The following is an 11602-nucleotide window of genomic DNA, read 5'->3' on the forward strand; positions in this document are numbered from 1 at the left end:
ATATAACATTAGCTAAAAATATTGGGAAATTTTGAGGTTCTTAATCATGGGGGTGTAATTTTAACAAATAAGCCCCTAGATTCAGGAATTAATTTAAAAAACAGCAACTAAGATAACATCTTTGTTAAGTAATTCATTCAGACATCCAGTCAGTTTTATAGTAGCTAAGCAATAGAAAGTAATAAATTGTAAAAAGAACTGCTATTTATTTCTAATGGTTGCTAAAAATTCTAATAATGCAATTATTTCTAACTTTAATTCCATGGTTACTTTTTAGGAATTTGTGCAGTTTACATATATTTTACAGAAATAAAATGAAATGACAATGAGGAACTTTAAGAAACTAACATTAGTTCTTATGTTATGTTCCAAAGCTGAAAAATCTTATCAATTAGGCAAGTATAATTATCTTCTTCAAACTTTCAAAATATACATTTTATTCCAATAAAGTTTGTTTCATTAGCAACAACTCTTGTATTAAAATCAAATGTAACTTTTAAAGTCTTTAAAACACAAAGATTTTGTTTAAAGGCATTAAACCTATCATTATTTATTAACTTCAATATCAAAACCACAAAAATTTTCTTTTTGAATTTTCAAAACTGTCAAGCCCACCCATTATTATAGTATAGTAGTCTCAATGGTTTTCAGGGAGAATATATGAAAGGGAGTGTGAACGTAAATATTTCTCATCTGATTATCAAATCTTAACATTTTCTAAGCACATTTCACTACACTGATCAACCAAAAACGTCCTATTAACAAAAATATCCAGGAATAATGCCTTGATTTTATGGTATTTTGGGAGGGAAAAAGGAAAAAACAGGGAAAATCTGAACGTTTTTGTTTCTTATAATGTTTGTAGGGATATTTAACTTGTCATATACAGGGTGCGCCACATAAAACCGGACTTTTTTTAAACGGCCATAGCGTCAAAACTACTTGACCAATCAGGACATTTGACCCCACTATAAAAAGCCTAGGTAATGACCTTTTAGCACAAAAAAATAATTGGACAAAGATGGGCTCGTACTCCAAGCTGGCCGCGCTTATGTTCAACAAGGCAGATTCGAAATGCGCTGGTGGTATAATATTGATTCTCGACTAGGGCCCACTAAATCGGACCTCAGCCCATTGGTAGATGAGGTAGAGTTATGCAACTTGCTGGGGATACTGTTAGATACTAAGTAAGACACTAGATAAGACTAGAGCTCTTTATCTAAAATGGCTTGGCTGTAGTACTCCGGCAAAGTGAAATGTGGCAGATTTAGAGTTGTCAAAAACGTCAAAAATCGTGTAAAATCGTGAAAATTTCTCGATTCTCGACGTTAAAAACTCATTTTAGACTATATATTGCATTGACAACCCTAGCTGAATCTTCATGCCATTTCAAAAAGGTATAGAACGCCGTTCTAGCTCAACTGTAGCCCAAATGAGAGCCGCCGTGTCAAAGGGCAGTTTGAAAGTTGGGTGAATTTGGATCCTGCGGTTACTCACTTTCCTAAGGAAATAGGGCCTCCCAGCAGCCCGATCTTAATTCAAGTGACTTTTTGGCCTGAAGCTACTTTAAAGTATGCACCAATAGACGTGCCCATACCATAAAGACCTCCCTTATTGCCACTATCAAGGAGATCTTCGCCAGCTTGGACAGGTACATTTTGACCTGGGCCTGCCGGCGGTTGAGGAGGCGGGTGGAGGCGGTGATTGATCCTGGCGGCGATTTTATTGAATGATCTAATAGTCATATACCTAGTTTGCTTCCCAGATTTTAAAATTTAATAAAATCTTTAAAATTGACGATTTTATGTTCATTTGTTTACAAATTAGAAAAAGTCCGGTTTTATGTGGAGCACCCTGTATAGTTGAAACAATTTACTTACTGTTAAGGATTTATTTTATGATATAAAATTGCCAATTAGTTTTTTTTATAACGTAGTAATTAGGTAATAAAGACCTATTTTAAATTCGTATTATTGACAAAAAAATACCTCACTGTCTACAAAGGGTTGAATCTCATAGGTTATTTAAAATAATAATATCCTTTTTTATTGTGTTAGACAGTAAATAACCCACTTTGGAGAATTAGTTTACACTTTTATCAGACTGTTTATAAAGAAATATTGCTTTCTTATTATTTACAAAGAAGTTGTATCAACTTTTTTGCTTTTTATTTAAGATAGCTAGCCGGTTCTTTTAGTAAGTAGTAGATGTAAAATTTTTCATAGAATTCAGATATGCAATCGGTTTTTTTGTAGACCTCATATTTTTAAAGTAATTTAAGTTTTTTTAAAAAATATTAAAGTCGGTTTTAAGGTACTAAAACGCAACAAAATAAAAGAAGAAAATGGCCAGTATGAACAAAAATAGTAAGATCTTTAATTTGACACCTTACTTTTAAAATTCTGTTAAGTAATTATTGAAAAAATCTATTTTTTTAACCTCGGTTTAATAAAAACTTTAGACCTAAATATTTTCTCAAACAGACATAAAAAACATAGGTTCATATATACCTTTAGAATCAGAAAAATATTACGAATCCATTCTAAGCGAAATTAAAAAAGTTTTAAAAAATTGTAATAAAAAATAAAAAAAATAAAAATTTATTTTAAGAATTGTAACTACTAAACTAGCCAATCACAAATCGCGAAAATTGACGAATCACGAAGCTTAACCTATAAAGTTAACCAATAAAATTGCCCCAAAAAAAGGAGAACGTTCATACAATATATACAATAGATACTACAATAAATATAGAGATATTACAGAACATGTAAAGAATGAAAAATTATGAACAAATATGCATCAGTCTGTTTATAAACTTCAAAACAATGCAGTTAAAAATACATTATTGTTTCTTGTGTTTAAAAAATATCTGCTACATTGCATTGTCTTTTGTTTAGGTTTAGTTCAGGTTTTATTCAAGCTAACCCTTTAAAGCCGAAAATTATGATTCTTAAAATAAACTTATATTTTTTATTTTAGTTTTATAAAAGTTTTTCAATTTTGCTTAGAATGAATTCGTATTATTTTTCTCATTCTAAAAGTATATATGAACACATACTTTTTATGTCTGTGAGAGGATATTTTTAATTTCAAAGTTTTGATTAATCCGAGGTTAACAAAATAGATTTTTTCAATAATTACTTAACAGAATTTTAAAAGTAAGGTGTCAAATTAAAGATCTTACTATTTTTGTTCATACTGGCCATTTTCTTCTTTTATTTTGTTGCGTTTTAGTACCTTAAAACCGACTAAATTATTTTTTCAAAAAACTTAAATTACTTAAAAAATAAGAGGTCTACAAAAAAAACCGATTGCATATCTGAATTCTATGAAAAATTTTACATCTACTACTTACTGAAAGAACCGGCTAACTATCTTAAATAAAAAGCAAAAAAGTTGATACAACTTCTTTGTAATTAAAGGTGGGCGAGAGATGGGCCATCTAAAGTTAATTGGATACCAATAAAAAAACCTGTTTCTAGCTTTGTTATTGTATTTGGTTTTCAATAAAGAATATTGCTTATTTTATCAATTTCTAAGTAACTATACATTGGTTTAAAGCAAGGATTATGTTAAAAGTCAGCTTAACCGTTAGGAAAAATCAAGAACTATGTGAAAAAGTTTAATTTTAGCTATAATGGGAGAAAAAAGCAATTTAATGCACATTTTATATAATACGGAAAATTTCTTCCTTTCTCTTTACCTTATAAAAATCGTCGGAAAAAGCCGTTTTTTAAGCAAACAAATGCGCGTTTTGCTCTATCTGTGAGATATTATGAATGAGATAATGTTAAGATTTGATATTAAGATGAGAAAAATTTACGTTCACAGTCCCTTTAAGTTCTGATAAAAAAAGGTTTTCTTCTCATTCTTGTGACAGTCTATTACTAATGCATAATTGAATTTGATTTATTTACAGGTTAGAATATGGATCCTATGACTATATTTATTTAATTTATTTTAATTTCAGATTCTACTGGATGTTATTCAAATAAGAATATGCATAGCACAGAAGTGAGTTTATAGAGTATTTCTAATTTACTTCCTAGAATATCTTGAATAAGATTTATGAATTAACACCAGTTTTATTATGGCTACTTTTTTAATTTATTTTATAATACTTGTATACACTCTTTATTTGTTTGCCTTAAAACTTTGGGTACTTTTTTTAATGTACTCAAATCTTATAATTTTATTTACTATATGTATATTCAGAACAAAAATGCAACAGAAATAATTGATATTGCCCATAGTGAAGGATATGTTAATCAATGCATAGAGTTGTGCAGATACAACAACATGTATACATCAGGATACATTGGTATAGACCAGGTATTATTAATTAAACATGCAAGACAGTACTATTAAAGGCTAAACTTAATAAATCTATAAATTAATTGAAAAACCCTATTGGGTCATATTAAAAATGGCTGAAATATTAATGTATTGATATTGAAGCCAATTTTATGTACCAGGTATTATCCTGCTTTTTACACCCTTTTGGATAATTGGATAGGCTTCTGGATAATTTATAAGAATACTGTAAAGTTAATATATCTAATACAAAATTGTCTGTCTGTCTGTCTGTTCGTCCGTCTGTCCCTTAAGATCTCGGTAACCACTGAACTGATCAAATTCTACTCGCCAGGGTAGATAAAGAAGAAAAAAATTACCTCTGGAGATGCCCCCACAAAAAAAGGAGGGGATTTTTTCATTTTTTGAGGGGGTTAGGGGTGTCCCACTCCCCAAGAAAATAGTCGAAAACCACCACAGGACCAGTAGGTATATTCCCTGAAGAGTAAAATCTGATCAGTTCAGTGGTTACTGAGATCTTGATTGATCAGATTGATGATGAATAAAATAATTGTAGAAGCAATCATGATTTTTACATTTTTTTATTCATATTAAAAGGGAACCTATATATTTAATCGATCCTGACATATAGTACTAAATCCTTCTTGAAATCTTAATTGTAATGCTTAAAAATATGTATGTTTTAGTCCAACAAATGCTTTTGTATACAAAACAAAGATACATATAAGTGGAAGCAAGATAAATGTGAAATTCATGTAAGATTTAAAGTTATTAGTTGAATTGATGTTTTCCCTCAAAGTGCCTTCTTGAGCACAGAAACCACCCCCTTTATTTTTTTTAATAGACTGAAAATAAAGGGTAGGTAGTTTTTGGTTGGTTTTTTATTACTTTTATCATCATAGCTTTAAAATCTTGGATCATGGAAAGAAAACAAAGTTTTGGATTTCGTCGCATTTTAACAGTAGCTTTTCTCCAATTTCTAGCTCCTGTGGGGCCATCATTAACACTTACCCAACCTAACCTAAAATTACCATATTAAAGCTGCTGTGAAAATGCCATGAAACCTGCAGCTTCATTTTCTTTGCATGACTCAAAATCATTTTCGTCATATAGATAGAATAATATGGACTTTTTAAAAATATCTGCAAAACCAGAAAAAAAAATCAATGAGTTTAAAGGTACAAAGAAAAAAATGCTTTCTAAAACTAAATACTTACATTAATTTAGAAGCAAGAAATTAAAAATAACTAGGATAACATTTTAGATTTATAACATTACTGATAAAGAGTTTGCCTCAACGTGTGCAGAATTATACTTTCAGCACAAGATATATCTACCAGGAGCATACAGGTTTGGTGTTATTACAAGTAACTTTTAGGTGGGAGTTAGAAATATATCATTAATAAAGATCTGAATTCTCATAATTTTCACTAAAATTATTGTTTGACTATTTTAGACTTCTTGTGAATGGTACAGAAATCAGGTAAGTTGTGATAACATTATAGAGCTTCTTTCAAAAATATTTTATTTTTTGGTGTAAAATTAATTCTAACTTAAATCAAGTAATTTGGATAAGAATACTCATAAAGACTAGAAGCAAAGCTACCCTATTTCTAAAATATTTCTTTAGAGTTATGTGTATGCTTGGAAATGGTTTTAAAGTTGGAAATCAGCTTTCTTTGAGGTAAATAACAATCAAATTCTTTTGTTGTTAATTCATTGCAATTTAGTAATTGTAATAAAGTGTAATTTAGTAACATTTCATTACATACAGAAATAATGAAACGGTCATTATTGACTGTAAAAACATTATATGTGAATAATATTCGGTTTGTAAAAATATCTTTTACAATATTTATTAGTATGCACAATCATTATTTAGTCCAAGTAATTTATTATTAAGGTCCCTAGTATTGGGTGACATTTATACAAAAGAAAATCCAAGTTCAGGAGTTAAGCTCATCAAAAGAGAATCCTCAGGACAGGTAAACTATGACATTATTGTTTAAAACTACAGCATCAGAAAATGAGATGAATGTTATGCAAGAGGTTAGGTGATTGCCCCGCAGGGGCTAGAATTAGAAGAAAAGCTACTGTTAAATACTATGAAACGCCCCTGAAGAGGCATTGTCACCTAAAATTTGTTCTAAATATATAACAGATGTTTTAATCTTTAATCATTTTACATGAATGTGCATGAATTCAATTGAAGGAAAGGGCACCTGAAAATTTATTTGAAGCTGGTGGAAGGGACTGGCCTTGGCCTGATAGTGCCAGAACTGTAGATTTCTCAATTACTCCATCCATAGTTGTTGACTTTCAGCAAAGGTAAGATCAGATTTTTCATATTTTTAAGATAAAAAATTGTTAATGTAGAAATGTATTAGTTATCAATACATATTAAAATCCAAATCATTTGTATTTTCATTGTTTTGCTGAACTAGATAAAAATAACTTACAAATAAATTTTAGAACTACACACATCTGGGGGATGGTCATCTTGAAATCTCAATTGACAGAATTAATAACACTAAAGTTAAGATTGAAATCAACAGTCTCATCAACTTGGACGTAAGTTACTTTTGAATTTTAGAAATGATTAGTAGAAACATCTACTTTAATGTCCTTATCTGTCTGATATACAAAACAAAAGTATTTTGTATCTTTTATTCTGATAAATACAATTATGAAAATGAATGTATGTTTTTGATTGTTAGAGATTGGATGAACCCTTATCCCCCACTTGATGTTATTGTAAATGATGAATATTATCAAATAACAATAGATCCCTCACTTTTAGATAAAACAGGTAAAACAAAATACAAAAAAACATATGAATTTTTATTCAAAGGTTGACATGTTAAATAGTATTTTTACATACACAGTAATAGTGTAACAGTTGGTGTTATTTAATTTTATAATTTTAGGCTTATATCAGTTTAAAGGTGAAAATGGTACTTCTGTTCATTTTACTGCAAACCAAGTGGAAATAGTTTGGGTATCTGGATCTAACACGTTCACTATTGATTTTTTTGGTACATATCTTTTGGAAAATAATGAGATAATTCAATATTTTTTTTCAAACATAAAATATTTTTTCTTTCAGGTGAATATTATGAACCATCAGTATCTTTCCCATATGTGTCTGATCCTACATTAACCCAAAATAACATTGGAACATTTCTTTTTCAAAGTAAATATTATTATCAATGAAATACTTAATCATAAAATAAAATTGCTCTTAGTATGCTAAACACTCACATCATCTTTCTTAATATTGAAAAGATCAAACTGAACAATTTAGTGCATAAATAAGAAATTTTAAATGTTTGTAAACAAAAGCTGTTCATTGGAAAGAATTTTCTCCCTGTTATAAGGTTTCATTCCATTAGAAATGATCTTTATATAATTTGAAATGAATTATGCTTTTTCCATACATGTAAATAATCAATAAATCATCCTTATTTACAATTAATAACAACTTTTTTAGGGGAGACATCTAAGAAGGTGACTCACACTACACCTGTATACTCCAGCTGCACGAGTTTTTGTGCAGCATATCCTTTCTATGCAGTTAGGCTGATGAGCCCTTGGACTATGAAATGTCTTTGTGTTAAAAGGGTAATTTTTTCCAGTATGGCTCTAAAACTGAACAATATGTGCTGGAAAATATCTTGTTCTTAGCCATTCTTAAAAAGCATGTATGTAAAGGGTTGCATTATAGATAGGTTTTAGCGGATATTAAAATAAAAAATAAAAAAATTATTCCTAATTATTAGCCAAGCTGTAGGCCCCTCAGGGCTAATAGAACTTGTTTTGATCTAATAATTTTTCAAATGATTTAGTGTTTAACTTCCCTTTTCTCTATTTTTAACACTAATGTGTATCAAGGATATGGAGGAAATTGTGGGCATGGCTGAAGCTGATGAAATGAGTGGTACTGCTCCCATCTCTTCTGTTCAATGCACAGATACCTATTTCGCTACATCAATAGAACTACTTGATAAACAAAATTCTTTTAAAGAATGGCTTACAGTAAGTTTTCTCAACTTTATGTAACATTTTAAAGAAGTGTTTTATTAGTTTATATTGTTTCATGAATTAAATAATTGCATGTATTTGGCTTTTGTCCAATAACAATTCAATTTAAATGTTACCTCTTTAAACTTTAGGAGAGGGAAAACCCATTGAAGGTTAAAGGTAGATTTAAAAGACAGAGTGATTGGTGGAATAACAATAACTCTGACAAGAAAAACCTTTGCAATGAGGACAGACTTGCAGATGTGGCAGCTGTTTATTTAGCTGCATTTCTGGGGTACCCAATAAGTTTCAATTCTTTTCTTTATTATGAATTGGACCCTGATAAAGAAAAGGATTATCCTTATTACAGTGGTGAGTTATTTTATATCTGAAATAAAAAATATACCCATACAAGAAATGATAAAGTTTTATATTAGAACTGAATATTATCTAATTAATTTAATAGCATATTTTTTTCTCAATAAACTGTTAAGCACTGAAACCCACTTTCTATATAAATTGAAAATAAGTTGGGGGCAAGAGGGGGGGGGGGGGGGGCAGTTTTGTTTGTTTGTTTATTAATATAGGGCAGGTTACCCTCAGAAGGTGTTTGGCACAGTGAAAAAAAATACTTCCCCACCTTATTCATTTTCATTTCTAATCAAAAATAAGAGGAGGGTAGATTTAGTTTTAAACAGGCACTTTGAAAAAAAGCAACTTAGCTCTATTTTAAGATAATCAATTTCCATTAACCTGGAAAGAAGGAGTTAACAATGGTTATGATGGCCTTGATGATTCATTCTGGAGAACTGTGTTTCAGTACAACAAATACACTGAATATAAATTAAGGAATTCTTTAGTTTTCTTACCCAAAACTGTTAATAGCAAATATCAGTTATCCCAGTCCATTATGTTTAAAGGGGGACGTAACTGAAGCTTTTTTGATGCAGGGGGGGGGGGGGTTTCTTAGGAACCACTAGATAATAAAGGTACTAAGAAAGAGAGGGAATGTCTGATTGAGCCAATAGAAGAATCGCATCGGTACATACATTTAATTTCATTGGTTGAAATTTTGTACACATCTTGTTAAGAATGCATGTTTTTTTTCATTTCACACTTAGATAAAAGTCAGCTGTAAACAGTATATTTTCTTAGTAGAAAGCTTTGCGGAATCAGAATTAATTGCCCAAAAATTTCGTTTAAATTTGAAAGCTTAGTAACGAGGTGGATTCTTAAAAAAAAGTTAGGCTGGCTACTCGCTGGTGAGGCAAAACTATTTTTGTGAAAAATCCTCCAAAATCGAATAAAAAAAATTACAAAAATTAAATAAAATCTTAAAAGGGTTATTAACATATGATTTTGTTTAATTTTTGTAGATTATTAATGTGCTTTTGGATGATTTTTCACAAAAATAATTTTGCCATATTATCGAGTAGCGAGTCTATAATTTCTTAAGAATCCACATCAGCTTGAGTCGAAAGTAAACAATACTTTTGTCTGCTAGAAATGTTCCTTCTTAGATTTGACGAAAAAAGGGTTCAGAATATAATTCTATTCTTCTATATCTATTCACTAGATGAACCGTGTAAATTTTTTGGACTTAAGCTTTTATGGATATGAATATCTTATGGTTTCAAAGTCAACCCCCTACCCCCACCCCCTAGCCCCACGGGGCTCAAAAACCCCCTAAAAATGAACCTAACCCTAATTTTCTCAGAAACCATTTGACCAATAGGGATGATTTCTAAAACTTAAGCTTTTATGGTTATAAACTAACTTCTAGTTTAAAAGTTACTCCCATGCCGCCAACCCCTAGCCCTCCGGGGCTCCAAAAAACCCTAAAAATGAACCTAACCTTAATTTTCCCAGAAACCATTTGACCAATAGAGATGATTTCTTAAACTTAAGCTTTTATGGTTATAAACTAACTTCTAGTTTAAAAGTCACCCCCCTGCCGCCAACCACTAGCCCTCCGGGGCTCCATAAAACCCTAAAAATGAACCTAACCTTAATTTTCTCAGAAACCATTCCACCAATAGAGATGATTTCTTAAACCTAAGCTTTTATGGTTATAAACTAAATTTGATTTAGAAGTCACCCCCCTGCCGCCAACCACTAGCCCTCCGGGGCTCAAAAAAACCCTAAAAAAGAACCTAACCTTAATTTTCTCAGAAACCATTTGACCAATAGGGATGATTTCTTAAACTTAAGCTTTTATGGTTATAAACTAGCTTCTAGTTTAAAAGTTACTCCCATGCCGCCAACCCCTAGCCCTCCGGGGCTTAAAAAATCTCTAAAAATGAACCTAACCTTAATTTTCCCAGAAACCATTTGACCAATAGAGATAATTTCTTAAACTTAAGCTTTTATGGTTATAAACTAACTTCTAGTTTAAAAGTCACCCCCCTGCTGCCAACCCCTAGCCCTCCGGGGCTCCATAAAACCCTAAAAATGAACCTAACCTTAATTTTCTCAGAAACCATTTGACCAATAGGGATGATTTCTTTAACTTAAGTTTTATGGTTATAAACTAAATTTTGATTTAGAAGTCACCCCCCTGCCACCAACCCCTAGCCCTCCGGGAATCAAAAAAAACTATAAAAATGAACCTAACCTTTATTTTCTCAGAAACCATTCGACCAATAGAGATGATTTCTTAAACTTAAGCTTTTATGGTTATAAACTAACTTATAGTTTAGAAGTCACCAGCCTGCCTCCAACCCCTAGCCCTATGGGGCTCAAAAAACCCTAAAATGAACCTAACCTTAATTTTCTCAGAAACCATTTGATTAATAAAGATGATTGCTTAAACTTAAGCTATAATGCTAATAAATTAACTTCTAATTTAGTTGTCACCTCCCTGCCGCCAATCCCTAGCCCTCCGGGGCTCAAAAAACCCTAAAAATGAACCTAACCTTAATTTTCTCTGAAACCATTTGATCAATAGATATGATTTCTTAAACTTAAGCTTTTATGCTTATAAATTAGCTTTTAGTTTAGAAGTCCCCCCCCCCCCCCCTGCCGCAAACCATTAGCCCTCCTGGGCTTAAAAAACCCTAAAAATGAACCTAACCTTAATTTCTCAGAAACCATTTGATCAATAGAGATGATTTTTTATGTGTATAAACTACTATTTTGTTTGGCAGATATATGGTTATAAACTAAATTTTATTTTAGAAGTCACCCACCCCATAGCCACCATGGGCTCAAAAACCCCCTTAAAAAATATACTTTCTAGTAATTTTTTTTTTAAAAGGCTTTCAGA

The 11602-nt window shown here is 30.9% G+C and overlaps 1 protein-coding gene and 1 long non-coding RNA gene across 2 annotated transcripts; both read left to right on the plus strand.

Annotated features, from left to right (window-relative positions):
* The first annotated feature begins 6528 nt into the window (after positions 1–6528).
* On the plus strand, positions 6529–7124 carry LOC145323304 (uncharacterized). Its single transcript, XR_013880912.1, has 3 exons — positions 6529–6645; positions 6790–6888; positions 7035–7124. It is a non-coding gene; the product is annotated as an uncharacterized LOC145323304 (long non-coding RNA).
* A 1072-nt stretch (positions 7125–8196) lies between these two features.
* On the plus strand, positions 8197–9271 carry LOC145321486 (uncharacterized). Its single transcript, XM_080162907.1, has 3 exons — positions 8197–8352; positions 8490–8709; positions 9072–9271. The coding sequence occupies exons 1-3, from the start codon at positions 8197–8199 to the stop codon at positions 9269–9271; spliced, it is 576 nt and encodes a 191-aa protein (XP_080019033.1).
* Positions 9272–11602: the final 2331 nt, after the last annotated feature.

The sequence above is a fragment of the Acartia tonsa genome, chromosome 6 (assembly GCF_053477335.1).
Source record: "Acartia tonsa isolate MP-2025a chromosome 6, ASM5347733v1, whole genome shotgun sequence".
NCBI lineage: Eukaryota > Metazoa > Arthropoda > Copepoda > Calanoida > Acartiidae > Acartia > Acartia tonsa.